Below are 994 nucleotides of genomic sequence, written 5' to 3'. Positions count from 1 at the left end.
TTTGATTGGTTCATGTAAAGAACGATTTTCATTGGTTGAGAGCGATGACGTGTTTGTTTTTTTTTGAATTGTCCGAATCAAAACGAGAATAATAATAAAAATATTAATAATAATAATAATGATTATGATAATAATACTGGTATAGCCGTAAGTGAGGTCATATAATTTTAGTATTCGTTTTAGGTATATATATTTTGAAGAAATAGCGTTATTCGAGGGAAAAATATAAGCATGGAAACTGGTAGAATTGCACGAGAAATCAATTCAGCATTTGTAGCATATAAACTAGGCAATGATATGGAATATATAGGGGATATAAACTGTAACTTTTTCAAATATTGCGAAAAGATGTATAAAGCGTGCGATGAACATCTTTATAATTTGATAAGAGACGTATCGCTTGATTCAAATGAGAATATTGAGACGTTTTTAAAAGACGTTGTAACAGAGATGTTTAGTGATAACATTATAAACTGGGGCCGTATAATTATGGTTTTTGTGTTTGGAGCAAAGTTAGCTGTGTTATGTAAAGATAGAAACAGAACTGATTTGATTGATCAAGTAATACAGAGTGTAGACAAATTTGTGGAGACGGAATTTTTGGAATGGATAAATTTGAGAGGAGGATGGGTAAGTCAATTTTTTTTTCGTGTTAACAATCATTGATTAATAAATTCAAACTGCAATTTGTTTCTCTATATTTTATGTTTAGTACTACTGTATTTATATATATTTTTTTTTCCAGAACAATTTCGATCAATCGTATACTGAACACACAGAGACTCCTCTAATCAGCATTTCGCTGGGGATAGCGTCAAGTCTGATAGCAACTTTTTTTCTATTCAAAACATTTTGGCAAGGATGATATGTATAAAGTATGTTTCGCCTATGTAAGTAGTTCTGAAAAGAACTGTTGTTGTTGAGAATGGCTCAACGTTAAATAATAGTGATAATAACTTACATGATCTCTCGAGTGTTGACTGATAAGTTGACT

At 30.6% G+C, this 994-nt stretch overlaps 1 protein-coding gene across 1 annotated transcript; it reads left to right on the top strand.

Moving 5' to 3' along the window:
• Positions 1-127: 127 nt before the first annotated feature.
• Positions 128-921, top strand: LOC117120645 (bcl-2-related protein A1-like). The gene is made up of 2 exons (XM_033265671.1): positions 128-630; positions 746-921. Exons 1-2 carry the CDS (start codon positions 232-234, stop codon positions 863-865), a joined length of 519 nt encoding a protein of 172 aa, XP_033121562.1. The 5' UTR covers positions 128-231; the 3' UTR covers positions 866-921.
• Positions 922-994: the final 73 nt, after the last annotated feature.

Source organism: Anneissia japonica, unplaced genomic scaffold (assembly GCF_011630105.1).
Source record: "Anneissia japonica isolate Jap-2015-1 unplaced genomic scaffold, ASM1163010v1 scaffold72266_len994_cov176, whole genome shotgun sequence".
NCBI lineage: Eukaryota > Metazoa > Echinodermata > Crinoidea > Comatulida > Comatulidae > Anneissia > Anneissia japonica.
Note: the sequence above shows the minus strand (reverse complement) of the source record. Positions and strands in the feature narration are given on the sequence as shown.